Here is an 18084-nt window from a genome sequence, read left to right on the forward strand (position 1 = left end):
AGCTAATTGACATCACACGCCAAACCCTCAATAGGGTGCCGCACAACCAACATAAGATGAGGATTACACAAGCCATGAGCAATCCACTAGAGTACCTTTTGGCTCTCCACCGGAGAAAGGTCAAGAACCCCTCACAATAACCATGATCAGATCCGGAGACAATCACCACCCTCCGCTCGACGATCCTCGCTGCTCTAAGCCATCTAGGTGGCGGCAACCACTAAGAGTAACAAGCGAATCCCACAGCGAAACACAAACACCAAGTGCCTCTAGATGCAAACACTCAAGCAATACACTTGGATTCTCTCCCAATCTCACAAAGACGATGAATCAGTGATGGAGATGAGTAGAAGGGCTTTGGCTAAGCTCACAAGGTTGCTATGTCAATGCAAATGGCCAAGAGAGTAAGCTTGAGCCAGCCATGGGGCTTAAATAGAAGCCCCCCATGAAATAGAGCCGTTGTACCCCTTCACTGGGCACAACACGGGGTAACCGAATGCTCCAGTCAGCGTTCGGTCATGCGATGCGTGCCACGTGTCCCCTCTCTTCAAATGTTGATCGCCCGATCTCAATGGTCAAGTGATGACCGGACGCTGAGCCCCAGCGTCTGGTCGTTTCTAGTAAGCATCCAGAGACAACTTTTCACGATCGGACGTGTCCAATCATGCTCGACCGGACTCACCCAGCGTTTGATCACACAATGACTCCCCTGTGTGCTGCCACATCAGCAGGACCGGACACACCCCTCCAGCGTTCGGTCACTAAGTGACCCAGCGTCCAGTCAGAGACCGACGCTAGCGTCTTTGCAGCTTCTACTGACTGGATGCGCCGGTCCAACCGAGGCCAGCATCCGGTCACTTATAGTGACCTCCATCTTTTCTATTCATATCGGCTCTTTTGCTTGTCACGACGTCTTCTAACTTCTCTGTACTCATCAGCCGACATTTGCATCTCAGGATCGACTGTTCTAGCTTCTCTTGATTTGGTCGATGTTAGGACCTTAGTCTTTCCTTTGAGCAGCCTAGCATCGACCATGTTTTGATCTCCTGGAAAAGGATTATCATCAATTTTTATTTTTTGAGGTGTATCAAGTTTGAGTCTTCCTTGATGAATAGCCCTATGTATATACTATCGGAAAATTCTGCATTCATTAGTGGAATAAGAAGTAGCGTTATGAAACTTGCAGAACTTCTTATTCTTCAACTGATCAGGGGGGGCAACATAACATAATTATCAGACAACTTGATCTGTCGCTTCTCAAGCAAGAAATCGAAAAGCTTGTCTGATTTTGTGACATCAAAGTCATAGCTCTCCTCGACACCTCTTTCCCAAGTATTTGGCACCATTACTGTCTTTTTGCCCCCAATTCCATTTAGCTACGGCAACCTCTTCTTCCTCATCTTCATAACCGTCATCGACCGAATATAGATTATAAGCTTCGGCCAATGTGGTACTCTTCTAGAATCGGGTATCTCTGCACATACTCTGGAATTGGCTATTGAGTGTCGCCACTCGTTGAGCCAATTGACCTAAGTTGTCAAATTCTTGTCCTAGCAGTTTTTCTTTCCATGTTGGCAGCATCTCTCGAACAGTCAAAGCGGCTAGTTGATCATCAGCCAAATTTAATGAGAAGCACAAATTCCTAATCTCTCGGAACCTCTGAAGAAACTCAGTGCCTGATTCATTAGTTTTCTGCCTTATAGTTATCAAATCGGTAATCTTCTTTTTTCTAGTCCCAGTATAAAAATATATATAAAATTTCTTTTCTAGGTCAGCCCAATTGGCAATGGAGTTGACTGGCAGTGATGAAAATCAAGTGAAGGCTGGCCCTAACAGGGACAAGGAGAAGAAATGAACTCGATGGGCCTCTTCAACTGATGCTTCGCCTAACTATGTAAGATACCGACTGACATGTTTTATTATGCTTGTGCTGTCTTAGCCAGTGAATTTAGTAAACTCTGGGAGCCTATAATTTATAGGAAGAGCGACCAAATCATACTATTCTGGATATGGGCGTTTGTATGAGAAGATCAATCATTTTGGCTTCAGACCGAACTGATTCTTCATCATCTCGGTCACCTTTAGCAATAACTCGTCAGCATGTGAATTTGGATTTCTTTGCACTTGCTGATCCATATGTGGATTGAAATCCTGTGTGCCTTGATACCCTAGATTTAGAATCATGCGAAGGGTGTTATAATCTATGCCACAATGATACCCCTGTGGAATCTCTATCTACTGGCTCCTTTGCTGGTTTGCTGCTTGAAGTCTCTGATTATAGATATTAGGATCTATATCTCTATGGATCCTTTGAATTAATGGTGCTATTTTTTTAGCCGACCACGGTATGTGGCCTGATATGCCAAAATTAATCACATGGTTCTGACCTTGCCTCGCTGGCTGTTGCACATGCTGCACTGACGATCTAGGATTATATTGTATCTGATTTGTATTAGCACCCTGAGGTTGTTTAGATAAACTCTGAACTACCTGGACATCATCATTACCAGCTGGTGCTGCTTCTTGATGGCTGGTACCGGTTTGATTAGTCCCTTGAGTCGACGGATGTGAAATATTATAATAAGCCAGTCCAACCTGATCAACTGGAAACCCATAAAACACCTCTTTTATGGTGTTATAGAATATGTTCAAGAAAGCTTCATTATGGCATGATATGGCATCATAGATAGATTTGTTTACAGCTTCCGTGAAGAAATGCCTGTCTTCAGCCTCATCTGCATTTGTCTGCCCATGCAACAGAACTCTAGGTAGTGGATATTTCTGAACAATTATATTGTCACGTATTTTGGTGTAGGACAATAAACATTTGTTCTTAAATTTTTCTATAGCTTTATCGATGACATCTTTATCCCTATCAGGTAGGTCTTCATAATGTATCATAAGGATGTCGTTGTTGTTGTGAACTGCCATGACGATTGTGGGGTCCCACCAGACATGCCAAAACGTGTGTCGGCACAAAATTTTGTCCCGTGCCGAGGACACACAAGCAAGCCGGAAGGGTTCGCTCGATGGAGCTGAAGATCCGCCTAGCTTTAACGCAGGGATTATCGATCCTGCGCACTCCTCCCGAGACATGCCAGTTAATTTGATCCCTGCAATTGATCAGGAGAGAAAGTCAATCAGTAACTTAAGGCGGAAAATACTAGTGTTGCCAGACAGTCCCAAATATACGGCTCTGAGAGCTGATGTGGAAGGAGGTCGACTAAATAATTGATTCCGGCATACTCATAAGAATAAATCAGTTAAAGCTCATGGTGTTGTGGAAGAAAAATCAGTTATCATTCAGAATGAATATCGTTATTTAGATAAATATTAGTCAATGGCAATATGATGTCAACAATAACCAGTTTATGCTAAGCCAATAACCGCAAGTAATCGAATCCCTTTTTATATAAAAGAAGTAGATCATCATCATTTAACCATTTAATAGAGATAAATCTAATGAACATATTAGATCTCATCTACCGCTATGACCAGTGGGGCATGAGGCAGAATCATGCAGGCCGTAGAAACAACAATAGATTTGACGACCCTAACTTATTACTAATATTAGTGGAGCATGAGGCAGAATTCATGCAGACCATAATATAATAATAAGATTATTGGGCTAATATATCTTTCAACCTATCTTTACTTCAACGGTCTCGTGACGTGAACTGCATATGTGAAAGCACTCGATATCGGCTAAAACAACCAATTTACTTAATAGCGCACAGTTAAGGTCATACCCTATCAGGAACAGATCTACCAAATAACGACCCCACTCAACGGTGCTAATAGTGGGGTGTGAGGCAGAATCACACAAGCCATGATAACGTGCCATGGAACGATTTTTGTTAGCCAATAGATCTATTCAAGACTAGACACGCCTTAACCGCACGCTATGCACGATCAAGATTGACATAAAACAACCGATAAAACATAACTCATCGTTTAAGATGCAGATTAGATCAGCTTAGATTAATAGATGATGGGTTAAATAGGATATAACGTCGATCTAGATCAATCCCAATCGGACGAAGTGATATTGCTGTAATTAAATAAATAATGAAAGCAATAAGCAATATCGGTAGCTTAATGAATCTATCCAAAGGACGCCACCCTTAGATAGAGCCGATAACTTGACCTTAATCTAGTTCGAGTAGTGGAGGTCGACCGAATCGATGCAGTCGTACTTGAACTAAACAAGAGTCAATAACTAACTTATACCAGAATCGTAGTGGACGTTGATCGGATTGATGCAGCCGTACGGACAGAAGTATAAGCCATGACGGTACTTACAGATAAGCTGGAGGTTGGCCAGACTGGTGCAGCACTGCTCGCTGAAGAACTTGTCGAGATCTACTCTACTCCTACTCCTAAAGGGTGGCCAGAGCCGAAAAAATAAGTAACTTATATTTGATTGATTGTGTATCCTTTATAATAGCCGGGGTCTAATATTTATACTCGGAACGTATGCATGAATCCTACTTAAGCACGACTCATCATAATTTTTGGCCTAAGAGAAAATATTTCTAATTTAAGATAACTTAGACCCTAATCTTTCCCTTTTTGTAGAGTCTAACATGATTTTTCTGACGCCAATCGTAGCTTTTGTCGTTATCTGCTGGCGCTATCTGAACAAAGCCGATTCCAGTGATGCATTCGAATCAACTAATACCGACCTTCATGCAATTGATTCTTTGATGACATGATCTTGGGAGCTTTCAAGTGTCTGCAATTCTTTTTTTAAATTTTGGTGTAAACAAGCTGCAATCCAAAGAGGTCCTAGAACTAGTTGCATTTTTTTTACCACAGTAATAGTTTACCGATATGCATCGTTGGACTATCACCAACAAAGAACCTATATGGGCATCCAAACCCCAAATGGGTAGCAAGTGACTCAAAATCAGTCTCTAACAGAATAACTACTATATGGGAGACCTATTTTGGCCCAAATATGGGCCTACTCTCTCCTGGAAACCCATTTGTAGAAATAATTCTCTTTTGAGTCTTGTTGTCGGAGAAGATGCCAAATATGTATTAAACTTTTTACCTATAGCACTATCTAAAGGACGAATGAGTCTTATATTTTGGGCGTTGTTGTTGAAGATACCTTAGTTGGTGCCAGCTTGCTGGAGTCTGATTCCGAAAAAAAAAATGTAATTCAGCTCTGAACTTAGACACGACCTAAAGTTAGAATTGTTTTTTTTAAGGAGGACAAACAGCAGCAAACAAGACAAGGAAATGGAGAGCCATTCCGGAGCAGAGCAGGCAGGCAACTGGGTCAGACAGGCCAGCCCGCCACGCCGTCCCGACGGCCATGGTCCAAGCCTTCTCTTCCCCTCACATCCCGTCCTCGTCCTGGGTGACTCGCCGCCCTCCTCCCTCGACGCCCTAGCCGTCCGCCTCCACCACGAGAACGAGCGCCTCTCCTATTACGGGATGCAGACCGCGCCGCAGGGCCGTCGCGCCGGCGGCCTCCCTCCACCTCGGCCCCGGGGAGATCGCCGAGGTCGCGCGCAACAAGGTTAGTTGCTCTCCTGCTGGTTGGTACCCGGCCAATAGGGTACTTCTTTTCCTTTTCCTTTTCTATTTCTTTTTTGAATGTTTGTCTGGTTTTCTCTGAAGGTTTTGATTGCGGCGACGGTGGCGAGCGCTATCGGGCAGCTGTCCAAGCCTTTCACGTCGGGCAAGAATGGGGGCGCCGGCGCCGGCCTTGACCTGAGGACCGTCTTCCGCTCCGAAGGGATGCCCTCTACCCACTCCGCGGTGAAAACATCTGATAGCCCAACCCAGTCCCTTACCAAAACCATTTCTTTTTCAGTTTCTGCGTTACTCGCCAACATTGGGGATACCTCTTCCACATGTTTGGGCTGTTGTGCTAAGTTGTGATGTGGATAACCTAGTCACAGGGAAAATGTTTGTCTTGTGTGGTGAACTGTTATCATTAGTTTGCACAATGAATGATTGAGGATGGCTATGTATCTAGAATGAATTTGACCATTGAGGAGTTCTGAAATACAACGTACCCCAAATGGCTATAAAATTGAATTGAAACAAATGTGGTGGTTTGTCAAACAAGAAGTGCTGCAAGGTCCTATCTGAAACTGCTGTTTTTTTTTTATTGTAGTGTAAAGTAATTTTGTTTTGGCCTTACCTTTTCATGTAAAGCTTTCAACTCCCTTTGGCGCTGACCCTTCTAACAGTTCCGAGTTCTAACAAAACTTTCCTATCTTGTAGAGTGTTGTTGCAGTTGCTACTTCGCTTGGGCTAGAAAGGTTAGTTCTTGAACATTTGTGCTGCAGAACTTTGTTGTTTCTGCGTGTTTTCACCCTAAGCTCAATGCTTTTGTTTTTCTTGACTATTGATTTAGTGTGCAGGGGGTTTGCAGACTCCATATTCGGAATGTCAGTGGTATTTGCAGCCATTGTAATGTATGATGCTCAGGTACACTGTTTGTTTATTTGTTCCAGAGCTCATTTCAATCCAATACTGAATACTCCAATCTTTTCAATCCACTGGATCAGACTAGTTAGAATTTACTTTTCGAGAAACAAATATTGATTGCAAGTTAGTTGCCGTATTTGCTCATCTCATCTGCCTTCTTTGCTGCCACCACTTCTGCTTGTTTCTTACCTCAATCTTGGTCGCAGTAAGGCCTTCTTGTAATTAATGTAGTTTTCTTCCTTTTTGGATTGATATATAGATTTGGTTGATACTCCTACTTAAGCAAGGAAGAAAATAATGTAGTGGCTTTGTTGGTCTAGGCACAAAGTTTCTTATGTCATAAAAGGACCACCTTATGTAATGAATCTGCAAATGTTCAGTAAACGGATTGGTTGATGTCTTTCCTTAATGGAAGCCAGGGGCATGTTTTATATATCTTGAGCTTTGAGTAAGGGGTGGGAGATCCATACCTTATTAATCAATATCTTAGTATTGATGGACTAAGCTTGACTCTGCACTCTACAACTAGTTTCATATCAAAATTCATTATATTGTTAATGGATTGTTTTACATGGTTGTCTGTGTAGCTTGCAAAACAGAATGATGTGGCAAAAATAAAACTGTAGCGAAATTGGTAATAAAAACTAACCTCAGATTATCTTGCATTCACAATTTTCTTGTGTGTTTGAGAAAAAAAGTTTATCTAGCAGATGCATAGCTAATATCCTAATGCCCCATCTTTCATCTGCTTGTTTTTTTTTGCATTTGATATTAGAATGTAGTTTGTACTCTAATAGTTACCAATATCCAATAAGGAATCTCATTCTAGACTATTGAAGAAGAACTGATGTAAGTTAGAACTAATATGGCAAAGTAGCACCAGAAGTTCCTATGTTGTTTTATTTCAATTTGTAAGGCTATTCTAAACTGTTTAATGGTAGATCCAAATGATGGAGGATATATATTATAGACATCAAATCACACATGAGAAAATAAGAAAAAAACATGGGATGTGTAGCTCTTTAATTGGTGACCATGAACAGATATATATGCTCCGATCCTATTATTAGTTCAACAACCAAAATACCAATTAGTGGGGAAGTTTCAAACAAAAATAGTATATTAAAAAAAAGCAAATAGAAGTTCTTGATTCACCGGGCCATCTCTTCACCTTTATTCTCCAAAAGCACCTAACGAGCAACCCTAAACCAAAATGGAAACATCAAAATATCCTCTTGACAAACCAACCACAGTTTATATGGCATTCCATGCCTGCGTGGCTAAACAGTTGCACCATATATACATTTAGAAGAGTAAACTCCATACGAAGTATACCGAATTAAGCAGTCTAACTAGCCAACCAAAAACCTTATCTGTTCACTGCTCAACAAGGCAGCTAAACTTGAGGTCGATCCAACTACTTCGGGAACCTGAGGAGGTCAGCTGGCTCGCCACTGAGGTACTGCAGTGGAAGCCTCTGCAAGGATGACTATCCATTGAGTTCCATGAGCTGCTGTTGTATGTCACCATTGAGGAGACAGATGCTGCGGTGATCTTGCCGTGGAAGAGCTGGTCGAGGTTCTGGTGGGAGGCGAGGAGCTTGTCTAGGATCGACCAATCAGTCGTGCCAGCAAAGCGGTCAACACCACCTCCAGCACCACCACCATGGAGCATCCCGTCACTGCTGTTCGATTTCAGCTTCATCAGGTTCTTCGAGCACTCAACTTCGAGTGTGCTCATGGCCATGGCAATGCCAGGCTGGGTGGGTAGGAGGGTTGGCACATGCTGGTCGCTGCTCATCAGCTGTGGGAGCTGCATGGTAGGGTTGAAGGAAGGGAAGTTATTTTGCATGAGGTGTGGGTTGTTCTTGTGGTCTGTTGGCCGGGAGCCATGGACTGGAATGGGAAAGACTGGAGCTCATCATCATCCAGTGCCGCAATCTCAGCCGGATTGAGGCCTCTCTGAAGATAGCTCTTCTTGAATCTTGAAAACCTTACACAACACCCATCCATTTTCCTGCAGATCATATCAGTGTTTGAGTCACTTTACAACTCACTAAATAGAAACAAAGAACAGTACAACGCACATATATTTACATGATTTGAGTGACATTATTCCATTGGTTGAACTTGGAAGCGAATGAAAGGCAGAGAGAGAAGGTAAGAAATTTTTTCGTCGTTGAAAGAAAAAAAAATTGACATGCGAGAGGGTTGTGTCTCATCAATATTGGTCTTGCAAAAAAATATATTTTTGGTTCTCGTCTTATATGACAGAAGTAGATCAATTGGGAGCAAAAAAAATCAAATAGATTCTCACCAAAGATGGCTGCCTTATGGAGCGAGGTAGGGATATCAAGTCCAAGATGCTCACCAAAGACAAATCCTGTATAGCCTGTGGTAGATGGGTTTGAGCTGTATACTAGTTTTGGATTGATTGATGGAAGCATTGACTATATATACTGATAGGCTCACTCTCACAGCAAGGGGTGTCCATGTGACCATGCATGTATATGGCTATATGCATGTATGTGTGTCTTGGGCTCTTGGCTGGATCCGGAAGGACAAAATGAAAAAAAGGGTCTGCTGTCCTTGAAAGGGGACCTGCCCCAAAACTGGCCTCAGAACAAGCAATCAGGTGTCTCTATCTACAGCATTGCCATTCTTGTGTGATTTTGCAAATTTGCTCTTGCGAAACATGGCAAGTTTATCATTTCATCTGCATGGAGCTGGTGTTGCCCCCTTTGGCCTAGTTCCTTGGTGGCTTGGTGATATGTATTATAGGATATAGCAAGGGTGCATCTGAAAATTTGCAGTGACTTAGTTAACATGTAATATAGGCTTGCATGAGGGAGGCAAGGGGAACAAGGGAATTAAACCTCCTATTCCATCTTTCCAAATCCCAACGTCTCTATTGCTCTTCTGTTCCCTGCAAATCTATACATTATTTCATGATCCTTCAGACTAAACAATCTTTTACTGTTTGACGTACCGGTACTGCTGATACATTACTATACTAGTCACAATTAGGGACCTTTGGCTCCAATAACCTAGCTATAGGCGAATCTAAAATTACTAACTTTGCGTGGCAACTGATCTTGAAACTTAACTATAGGAATAGATGCCTACCAGACCTTCAAAAGAACATCAGGAAGTAATCTATCGTTTTCAACCTATGGTAGTAAATAACAAATATATGTAACCAATCTGTAAAAGGTGATTCAGTCTTGGCTCGATAGCTAGTGTGTGTGTGTGTTCGGGTCTATGTATGGCTCTTTTCTCCTTCATTTAATACAATGATACGCAGCTCTCCTGCGTGTTCGAGAAAAAAAAAACAAATATATGTAATGCTTAAAGTCAAAACGAAGAATGCATTACTAGTCATATGATTATTTGCTACGTAATATAAACAGAAGATGCCTTTTGAATTTACTAGCAATATGTACACACATATATATAATAATCATGAAAATCATACAGTAACTATCTATGCAACAAAAAAAACTTCATGCGCATGTCATATATAAAGAACTAAAAACATCTTGAACAAGAAATTACAAGAAATTTTTAGAGGATAATGATTTCAGTGCAGGATTTTTTTTTTTTTTTGCTTAGCTTCTGCCCTCTACCCTCTGGTATTGTAGGATCTGTGCAATCTCAATACTTAGGAAAAAAGATTAGCTGGATTTTACATGCCTTAAGTTTACGGATAACTCTCAATTTTGACATTTGCTATTTGAGCTGTGTCTGACAACAAATCTTAAAATGTTTAGGTAAATAAGAAAATGGAAAAAATGGATTACCATCAGATGTATAATAGAAACATAGCTTGTAGTATTTGTACATACACTTGTGAAAAAATATTCAAAGTTTGAATAGTAAAATCAAAGTTAATTCTTATTTGTGAGTGGGAGTATAAAACTCTGTTGGAGTGGAATAGAGTAATAGATGATGCACATGTGCAGGAAGAAGCATAATGACCTGAGCATTAGTGAATACATTAATGCCCTGAGCATTAGCAAATAATGTATTCTTACCAAAAAGTGAGTCAGTTTGTACTGTAGTCTGCACTGTTGAACACAATGTCGTGCCTTTACGAGAAGTATGAATTTCAGGGATACATGTCTGGGGTTTGGTCTTTTCCTTGTTCACTTGTTGCATTCTTTGTCTGTATGTTGACATCTAAGACCAGTGCTTGTTAGTACCTTTGCCTTATACTTGGTAAATATATTTTGGGGCTCTTGCGTTTGTACTCTTGTTTTATATCGAAATTGTGATTTTGCCCCTATTTTTTTGACTTTGTGAATTTACCCCTACTGTGCCATTCACGAAGCACCAGTTTGCCCCTGCTCCGTCATCCACCCCTAACGGTGTTAAACTTTGTACAAAAGGACATGAATACCCATGCGATTTTGCCCCTATTTGTTATGCATAATTGTGATTTTACCCTGATTCGTGAATTACTTACTAGTGGTTCTTTTCTTTGCTTTGCTTTTTTTACTGGAGGTCATCAGACATTTCTTGCCAGGAAGGAAACACTTGACTGACTTGACTCGTGTCTTTTTAACTGACACCACATTTTTCACTCACTCCATTGAGTTCAGGACTTCAGGTCAGTCATTCCCGGCTGATCTTTACTTTTCGACTGACTTGCTCTATAATTTGATTTGATATACCTGTTGCAAAGGAAAACTACAGTAATCCACCGAAATGTTTCTACAAGATATATTGCAGCAGACCTTCCCTATGTAGCAGTGCTTTGCATATCATCTTGCTACTGTCATGAACCCATGACAGATATAGCAACATATGACTTATCAGATAACAAAAGCAATGTGCCAGACTACTTTAAGTAAAAGGTTCATTGGCAGAATCACCCAGTCTTGCCTCATCCAATAATACTCTCTGCAGATGAATTCACTTGTTTGCAGACCACTCTCGCCTTTGCATCCATTCGCTTGTTTGCAGATGGATACACTTGGCAGGAAAATGTCTCAGCACATAGATTTTCATCTTTCACTGCTGTGCAAATAGGGACCAAGCAACCACGCTCATTGTGAGGGTAAGTTCAATTAAACACCAAAATGTTGGTACAGGACAGGATTCAGTAGATCTTTTCCCTCTCTATCAGTCTTTCTTTGCCTACCACTTTGCCACTTCCACAAGATAACTATAGTAACCTATTCTCTGGCAGATAGCAGAAACAATGTGCCTGGCTACTGTAAGTGAAAGGGTCATCAGTAGAACTATGCAATCTTGCCTTAGCATCAAATAGTACTCTGCAGATGGATTCACTTGTTTGCAAACTCCCGTCACCACACTAGGTTGCAGCTCTACCGCCTTCATCTGATTGAAGAAATGTAAGGCATTAGACATCTTCCCAGCCTTGCCATAGCCATCAATTAGAAGATTGAACGTCACCATGCTTGGACGGATACCCTCCCTTCTCATCGCTTCAAACAGCTGGGCGGCATCTTTCAGCTTGCCGTGCCTGCATAGGCCTGCAATCAGGATGTTGTAGCTGACAACATTACGCACGACACCTTTCACAGGCATTCATCGAATAGCAGTCGGGCGCTCTTGAACTCTCCTGTCCTGCACCATTCCCCAATCAAGCAGTTGTAGGTGTAGAGGTTCGGCTCGACTCCGCCTCTCCTCATCTCCTCAAACAAGGCGAAACCCATCTCTCTGTGCCCGCAAACGAAGTAGCCGTGGATCAACGCTGTGTACGTGACCTCGTTAGGGGCCACGCCCAAGCGCGGCATTACGTCGAACACTCTGCATGCCTCCGCAACGTCGCCGCTCTGGCAGCAGCAGCGGCCACGTCCAGCGCCGCGTCGCCGGACTTCGTCCTGCGGGCGAGCACCGCCAGAGCAGACCGCACCTCGGCGGCCGTGGTCGCTGCCATCGGAGCTCGCGTGAAACCCTCTGGCTTGTGTTACGTTCAGGAGTCAGAGCGGATAGCGGCGAGGGCGCGTAGATGAGCGCCAGACGCGCGATGCCGGAGTGGCCGTGCAGCTCGCCGATGGCCTTGGGGAAGACGGCCCTTCCCAGGGCGCGCTCCTGCCGGAGCCGCGCCATCTTGGTGAACCGGCAGGCGTAGGATTCTGCGGTGTCGTTCCGGATGCGGACCGCGTGCACCATGCCGTCGCCATCGAACAGGTGGTGCCCTGCCGCTGGCTCGAAGCAGGGATTGGCGCCGTTGCGGACGTACACTCCTGTGCCCAGAAGAACCAGAGGTGGGGGAGAAGAACCAGAGGCGGGTGCCCCAAGCCACGCCGAGAAGAGACCCGCCGCCCGCCCCTGCGCCCACGTCGCCCCGATGCGGGGTTGCCGGAGCGCCATGACCAGCGGGCGAGGTCGCCAAGGGCCGCCGTCGCGCGGGCGCGGGGTTGCCGGAGCGCCATGGCCGGCGGGCGCAGGGGCGCGCGGCCGCGACGGTGCTCGGCCGCCGGGGCGCGATCGCCGGTCTTCTGTCCGCACGGATCTTTCGCGTCAGTCGCGAGCAGAGAGCAATGAAGAGAACGAGCGGATAAGAATGGAGAGGAAGGGTCATTTCAGTCATTTCGCATCTGATTTTATGTGTTTTGTTTTTTTTAAATCGTTTAATCAGCCTCTAAATAACGGACATCCAAACCAGGGGCAAACGGCTCATTCGTTTCAAAATAACAGGGGCAAAATCACAAAGTTGAAAAAACAGGGGTAAAATCACAATTGAACTTCTGGACAGGGGCAAAAACACCGTTTTCCCATATATTTTTATTAATCTGTGTGACTTGTGAGTGAACCCTGGATACATTAGTTTATGAGATCACTAGGTGGGTACTAAAGTTTTGTCTGTATCCTGATCAGTGATTTCATCTCTTTCATGATGAGGGGAAATCCAATTTTTTGTTTGTGTGGAAAGAATAGCCAAATATTGCTAGTAGCTGTTCAGTTGTGTATTATGAAAGGAAAGCTAACAAGATAAATCAGAATATGTGATACTGTATTTTGGGTTATAAACTTGGGTACTTGGCATGTCTTTCTTCAAGGATCAATGCCCATAATATTCATTTGTTTTTCCAATAGGGAGTTAGAAGAGAAGTGGGCAACCACGCAAAGGTTTTGAACAAGTTTTGGATCCTCAAAGAGAAGGTACCTCTGGAGTACTCTGAAGTGGACATGGCTTCTGAGTTTGTCTCGGTTACCGAGGAGGCAATTTCAAATGCAAGCCCCTCGAAGTGCAGTTCTAGTACCGAATCACCAAGGGTGAAGAGGCTCCATAGTTCAGAACCTGAGGTAACCGAGTTGACAGAGCTGAAGCAGGCTTACATAGAGGAGGATTACCGGTTGAGTGAATCTGTTGGCCACACAGAGCTTCAGGTCACAGTCGGCGCCTTGTTAGGTTTTGCTGTAAGCTTAGCGGTATACGCGACACTGTAACACAAATTTTTTTATATAGTACGTTCTTAATTAGTTACACGTTTACACTTTTACACAAAAATAACACAAGCGATTGATTATTCCCACCATTCAATCAGAGATGCCTGAGCTCGTTTCACATTATTCTGTAACCGAATATGGGAGTTCTTTTTTGTTTTTCAATAGGACTGAATGATCTGTCATGAGATGATGACCTCTGTGCCCCTTGTTTTGTGACACTGATGTTTACATCGAACATTGCAGCAAGGAACAGCTAGTCTCGCCTAGTCCTGCTTATTTCACGCATTTCCTGTCCAAGAAACTGTAAACAAAATCTGGCTGGTGGCTGGTGGTACACACAGGTTGGCATATAGGACTAGTTTTATCTTCTCCGCGCACGCACGAACTTTGATTCGCGTGCCTGAAGCAAATTAACTAGCCATGGCTTTGCACTGCTGCTGCAAGCTCGGGATTGCGATGTGATGGCATGCAGGAAGAACCGTAACGCTTCCGGCGTTGCCTTCTTTCCGTGGAATAAATAGTTCATTGGTGCCAGTAAACAAAGGGCCTGGATGAAAGCCTCCCAAGGAGGAAGATGGAACTGTTTATTTCAGTCGTATAAAGGAAATTTCATGTTCTTGAATAATACTCAAGAGGAAACCTTTTGTGTTCTCCCATATACACAGCCTACAGGTGGAGTGGTTGATCACTATGTGTCTATGTGTGGTCTTCTACTATGCTCCCACCATTCTAAATTACAAGATGCTTTGATTTTTCTAGATACGTAATTTTTGATAAGCACTTAGATATACGTTATATTTAGATACATAATAAAAGTAATATATCTAGAAAAACAAAAAATGTCTTATAAATTGGAACGAGGGAGTATAAGACATTTTAGTTGTCGTCAGTTATCAAAATTTTACCAAATTTAGAGAAAAGAGGAATAATATTGACAATATTAAATGAACTTATTAGATACATCCTGAAACTATTTTAATTAATTATCTCTTTGATATGGTAGATGTTAATTCTCTTTTCTAAACATAGTCAAATATAGTACGGGCTGACTTAGGACAACCGAAAATTCCATATATTTCAGGTTGGAAGAATATATATCAAAGTGTTGAATTTGGGTTTATGCAGTGTTTACATGAATATAAATTGAATTTGAGCTTTCTTGGAATCACTACGGGATACAGTAGCAAATGCCAAAAAACACTCGGCAAAGGCTTTGCCGAGTGTAACACTCGGCATAGCACACACGACATCTACAGTGTCGGCAAACAGCTGTTTGCCGAGTGTTTTTTATCGCGCACTCGGCAAATCATTTGCCGAGTGTCAATAAACACTCGGCAAAAATAAACTCTCGGCAAAAAAAGGTTAACGGGGATGGCACGGTGACAGCTCTTTTGCCGAGTGCACGACGGAAAAACACTCGGCAAAGTTTGTCAAGACCTAAACACTCGGTAACGTTTATAAACTTTGCCTAGTGTCAAGCCTAAAACACTCGACAAAGTTTCTGAACTTTGCCGAGTGTCAAGGCCACAACACTCGGGAAAGTTTAGACACTTTGCCGAGTGTCACGCCCAAAACACTCGGCAAACAAGCGCGCAATGGCCAGATTTTATGGTTGCTTTGCCGAGTGTCCAATAGAATACAGTCGGTAAAAACAAAACCGTCGGCAAAGAATACCTAATAAATAATTGAGTGGAACGGGTTGCGCTCTTTTTACAAGCTGCCTACCTCAAAGCACCATGAGATCAAAACTCAATAGTTGCTGGCCTTGGTTTTTTGTTGCTCAATAGCTCATCCTAGACTATTCAAGACTGACATAAGGTAGAACTAATATGGCAAAATAAGCACCAGAAGCTCCTATGTTATTGTTTCTCAATTTGTAAAGTAATTCTAATATTAAACCGTTTGATGGTAGACCCAAATGAATGATGGAAGATATATAGACATCAAATCACACATGAGAAGAAAATTAGAAAAAAAAATGACCATGTGTAGTGCTTTAATTGGTGATCATGAAGGCATGAACAGATATATATGCTGCGATCCTATATTATTAGTTCATCAACAAAAAAAGACCAATCAATATATGGGAATTAGAGTTTGAAACAAAAGTAATATTTTCACGAAAACAAATAGAAGTTCTTGATTGACCGGGCCATCTCTTCACATTTTTTCTCCAAAAGCACCTAACGAGCAACCCTAAGCCAAAATGGAAACATAAAAAAGATCCTCTTGACCAACCAAGCAACCACAGTAGATGGCATTCCATGCATGCATGCCCCCAATGCAAACAGTAGAACACCATATATATACATTTAGAAGCACTAAATTAAACTCCATACGAAGTAGACCGAATTAAGCAGTCTAGTAGTCAACCAAAAACCTGATCTGATCACTGCTCTCAACAAGGTAGCTAAACTTGAGGTCCATCCAACTACTTGGGGAAACTGAGGAGATCGGCCGTCTCGCCGCCGAGGTACTGTAGTGGAAGCCTCTGCAAAGACGACGATGACGACGAGCTACCGAGTTCCATGAGCTGGTGATGGTATGCCGCCATTGGGGAGGCAGATACCGCGGTGACCTTGCCGTGGAAGAGCTGGTCGAGGTTCTGGTGCGAGGCGAGGAGCTTGTCTAGGATCGACCAATCTGTCGTGCCAGCGAAGCGGTCGACACCACCTCCAGCACCACCGTGGGCGTGGAGCATCCCGTCGCTGCCGTTGGATGTGAGCTTCGTCAGGTTATGCGAGCACTCAACGTCGAGAGAGCTCATGGCCATGGCGACGCCGGGATGGCTGGGGAGGAGGGTTGGCACGGGCTGGTCGGCGCTCATCAGATGTGGGAGCTGCATGGAAGGGTCGAAGGAAGGGAAGTCATATTGCATGAGGTGAGGGTTGTTCTTGTGCTCTGTTGGCAGGGAGCTGCCGGGGATAGGAACTGGGAAAGGCTGGAGCTCATCGTCGTCCAGTGCGGCCATTTCGGCAGGATTCAGGCCTCTCTGGTGGTAGCTCTTCTTCTTGAAAACCCTACACACCACCCATCCATCTTCCTGCAGATCATATATCAGTATTTGAGTCACTTTACAATTTGCTAGCTACTAGAAACAAATTAAAGAACAGTACAAAACAAGGCCCCTTATTACCTGAATCTCAACGTTCTCTTCATCAAGGCGGTACTCGTGCATGATCCAGTCAGTCTTCTTGCCGTGTGGCGCCCTGCCGATGTAGAACACCAGCGTCTTCCTCAAGCCGATCCTCCTGGAGTTGCCAAGGAAGATGGCCTTGTCTCGCCCAGTCGCCTTCCAGAACCCCGCCGTCGTGGCGCGGTTCGTCCTCGTCCCCGTTGGGTACTTCTTGTCCTTGTGGCTGAAGAAGTACCACTCGTTCTGAGGCCCAGTGCCTATTCTGCACCTTTCTGCCATGTTCCACAAATGTATAAGATTTGTGTGGGTTGGCTATATATTTGCAAAATTTAGGTCTAGCCATATCAGATCTAGCTTGCTACAGGTAAATATGTTTGCAGTTTGCACACAAATTAAATTGGCATCTATATATACATGTATTTATTTACCTTTGAGATCCCAGGGCTCAAGCTTATTGAGATCAATCTCCCTTATGACATCAAGATCTATGGGCTCATAAGCAACCTTCTTCCTCAGGTAGTAGTAGAGGAGCTCCTCGTCGGTCGGATGGAAGCGGAAGCCTGGTGGCACCGACAGTGGTCCACCTCCTGGATGCATATTCTTCCTTGCAAAACCTAGCTAAGATCTAAGAAGAACGCCATGCATGGAGCAAATGGGAAACAAAATTAGATGCTTCAAATTGCAACATCCTTATATACTTTACTGCTCCTGTATAAAGCTAACAGACCAAAAGGAAAAGACCAAACCTCGGAAATATCCTTTGCCTGACTGTAGCTCAGCTCCTCAAAAGCAACTGACGAGTATGGAGACAGACAAGAAAAACAAGAGGAAGGTGATGGTACAAGGGAAAAGGATGTATGGCTGCCTTATATGGAGTCGGGGTGTGAGGTAGGGGATATCAAGTCCAAGATGCTCACCAAAGACAAACCCTAGGTGTATAAAATGTATATAGCCTGTGGCAGATGGGTTTGAGCTGTATACTAGTTTTGGATTGATTGATGGGAGCATTGACTATATACTGATAGGCTCACTCACAGTAAGGGCCTAAGGGGTGTCCATTCGTGTATATGGCTATAT

The 18084-nt window shown here is 43.3% G+C and overlaps 1 protein-coding gene and 2 pseudogenes across 1 annotated transcript; 1 reads left to right on the forward strand and 2 right to left on the reverse strand.

Moving 5' to 3' along the window:
• Window positions 1–5308: 5308 nt before the first annotated feature.
• On the forward strand, window positions 5309–14071 carry LOC136521522 (uncharacterized; annotated as a pseudogene).
• On the reverse strand, window positions 6458–10946 carry LOC136521523 (protein SOMBRERO-like; annotated as a pseudogene).
• Window positions 14072–16176: 2105 nt separating the features above from the next.
• On the reverse strand, window positions 16177–17869 carry LOC136521521 (NAC domain-containing protein 76-like). The gene is made up of 4 exons (XM_066515269.1): window positions 17754–17869; window positions 17436–17632; window positions 17008–17279; window positions 16177–16914 (listed from the first exon to the last, which is right to left on the reverse strand). Exons 2-4 carry the CDS (start codon window positions 17602–17604, stop codon window positions 16303–16305), a joined length of 1053 nt encoding a protein of 350 aa, XP_066371366.1. The 5' UTR covers window positions 17605–17632; window positions 17754–17869; the 3' UTR covers window positions 16177–16302.
• Between the last annotated feature and the right edge of the window lie 215 nt (window positions 17870–18084).

This window comes from Miscanthus floridulus, chromosome 18 (genome assembly GCF_019320115.1).
Source record: "Miscanthus floridulus cultivar M001 chromosome 18, ASM1932011v1, whole genome shotgun sequence".
Lineage (NCBI taxonomy): Eukaryota > Viridiplantae > Streptophyta > Magnoliopsida > Poales > Poaceae > Miscanthus > Miscanthus floridulus.

What these genes read in the sequence shown, in the direction of transcription:
- LOC136521521 (XM_066515269.1), bottom strand. Translation starts at nt 17,604, where the DNA reads ATGCATCCAGGAGGTGGACCACTGTCGGTGCCACCAGGCTTCCGCTTC. An exon ending in TGAGCCCTGGGATCTCAAAG is followed by an intron (nt 17,280 to 17,435) that starts GTAAATAAATAC and finishes GGAACATGGCAG; the next exon opens with AAAGGTGCAGAATAGGCACT. An exon ending in AAGAGAACGTTGAGATTCAG is followed by an intron (nt 16,915 to 17,007) that starts GTAATAAGGGGC and finishes TATGATCTGCAG; the next exon opens with GAAGATGGATGGGTGGTGTG.